The 2,449-nt window shown below is 38.7% G+C and overlaps 1 protein-coding gene across 1 annotated transcript; it reads left to right on the forward strand.

Annotated features, from left to right (window-relative positions):
* Positions 1 to 874: 874 nt before the first annotated feature.
* On the forward strand, positions 875 to 1,795 carry LOC102818966 (olfactory receptor 7A17-like). Its single transcript, XM_006874295.1, has one exon. The coding sequence runs from the start codon at positions 875 to 877 to the stop codon at positions 1,793 to 1,795; it is 921 nt and encodes a 306-aa protein (XP_006874357.1).
* The last annotated feature ends 654 nt before the right edge of the window (positions 1,796 to 2,449 follow it).

The raw sequence follows: 2,449 nt of genomic DNA on the forward strand, positions 1-2,449 counted from the left end.
GTGTCTGACAGTGTTCTCTGCTATTCATAAGGTTTTCAGTGACTAAATATCCGGAAGCAGTTCGTCACTCCTTCTTCCTAGTCTGTTTTTGTCTGGAAGCTCATCTGAAACCTGTCCACAATGGGTGACCCTGCTGGTATTTAAAATACTGGTGACATAGCTTCCAGAATCACAGCAACTCACAAGCTACCACAGTATGACAAACTGACAGATGAGTGGTGGCCGTGTAGTGCAGTGGGTGACAGATGGCCACAAGATGGTCATAATCCATCAATGCCAAGAGAATATTGTCCAATGTCCCAAAAAGCATGAAAAAATACATCTGTATGATGCAATCTTTAAATGTAGTAACTTTGTTCTGCGTCTGAATGTTCAGCAGCATCTTTGGGACAGTGGTAGAAGACTAATACACAATCACCACACAAATCACCACAGTAACACAAAAGTCATCACAGTATGACAAAATGACTGACAAGTGGGGTCAATAACACTTGGCATGAAATAATTGGTCAAAAATATTTTTTTGAATGAACTAAAGAAAATCTCATGGAACCCAACAACCACTCCTTGGGAACCTTATACTATGAGACAGAACTTATTCAATGACACTTAACAACAACAACAGCAATGTTGCTTTAGCAAAATCTTTGGGGTTAGAGGTAAGGAAGGCTAGTTAGTTTCAGCATCAAGTAGAAGACTGAGCATTTAGGATCACGTGAAATTTTCAGTTAAAGATCATTAGATCTGTAGATTTCACATAGGAATTAGTTGCGTGTTTAAAATATAACAACAGCATGCCTGTCAAATTATTGTTAATTTTTTGTGGCTAAATTTGCATCACTCTATTCCCCTTTCCAGTAGTTTCATCATATACATGGAACCAGAAAACCAAACACATATTTCAGAATTCATCCTTTTGGGGCTCTCAGAAGAATCAGAGCTGCAGCCCCTCCTCTTTGGACTGTTCCTGTTCATGTACCTGGTCACCTTAACTGGGAACTTGCTCATCATCCTGGCCATCATCATGGACTCCCACCTACACACACCCATGTACTTCTTTCTCTCCAACCTCTCTTTTGTGGACATTTGTTTCACCTCCACCACTGTGCCAAAGATGCTGCTGAACATTCAGATGCAGAACAAAGTTATTACATTTAAAGATTGCATCACACAGATGTATTTTTTCATGCTTTTTGGAATATTGGACAATATTCTCTTGACAGTGATGGCTTATGACCGGTTTGTGGCCATCTGTCACCCACTGCACTACACGGTCATAATGAACCCAAACTTCTGTGGCTTCCTGCTTTTGGCATCCTTGTTACTGTGTGCTCTGGACTCTCTATTACTTAGCTTAATGGTTTTACGACTGTCTTTTTGTACAGAATTGGAAATCTCCCACTTTTTCTGTGAAATTAATCAGGTACTCCAACTTGCTTGTTCTGACACTTTCCTCAATGACTTAGTCATGTATTTTGCAACTGGACTTCTTGGTGTTATTCCACTTACTGGGATCCTTTTCTCTTACAGTAAGATTGTGTCCTCCATTTTAAAAATTTCATCAGCTGAGGGCAAGTATAAAGCTTTTTCCACTTGTGGGTCTCATCTGTCAGTCATTTCCTTGTTCTATGGTACAAGTCTTGGAGTTTATCTTAGTTCTGCTACTACCCAAAACTCCAGGGTCACTGCAATAACCTCGGTGATGTACACTGTGGTCACACCCATGCTGAACCCCTTTATCTACAGTCTTAGAAATAAGGACATAAAGCAGGGCCTAAGAAAACTGTTCAACTGAGGAACATTATCTACATAATGGAATGATTTTTCTCAAGACTAGCAAGACTCATGAGCAAAAGAGCTCAAAATAATGAAGATCTAAATCACATTTACATCAGCTCACAAGACTGCATTATTTCCAGAATTCAACTTCCTTTATTTTTGTATATTAGTAACAATTGTTTCTTGTGTATTTCTTTAAAAAAACTTTTTAACTCAAATCTCCCCTTCAACAGGCAATTAATTCCTTTATGTTGACTGCAGATGATTCAGTATGAAACAGATCTTCCACTGTAAACGAGGAATACCAACATACAAATGTCCCATTGGAACAGCATCGTTATTGTCCTCAAACCCCAAAAGTTGAGATATCCATTTCCAGTTTCTTATTTTGGAGTCTGTTTCTTCTGATCAGTTCTGACATGTAATAGTTGACCTCTTTGGGTTACTGTCTTTAAACAGAAGATTGTTACGTATTTTGAGCACACACTTTGTAAACATGTACTTATTAAATTGTGAAATAAACTGGTGGCATGTCTTTCAAATATTGGGAATGACTCCCAAAACAGCGGTGAAAATCAGACCAGCTAAGAGAGTTGACACCTCTTTTATCATCAGGAAGGTGGTGGAATAATGAAGACTCCATGATATTTTTGGCTCCATGAACATGACA

This window comes from Chrysochloris asiatica, unplaced genomic scaffold (assembly GCF_000296735.1).
Source record: "Chrysochloris asiatica unplaced genomic scaffold, ChrAsi1.0 scaffold00268, whole genome shotgun sequence".
In the NCBI taxonomy this organism is placed as follows: Eukaryota; Metazoa; Chordata; class Mammalia; order Afrosoricida; family Chrysochloridae; genus Chrysochloris; species Chrysochloris asiatica.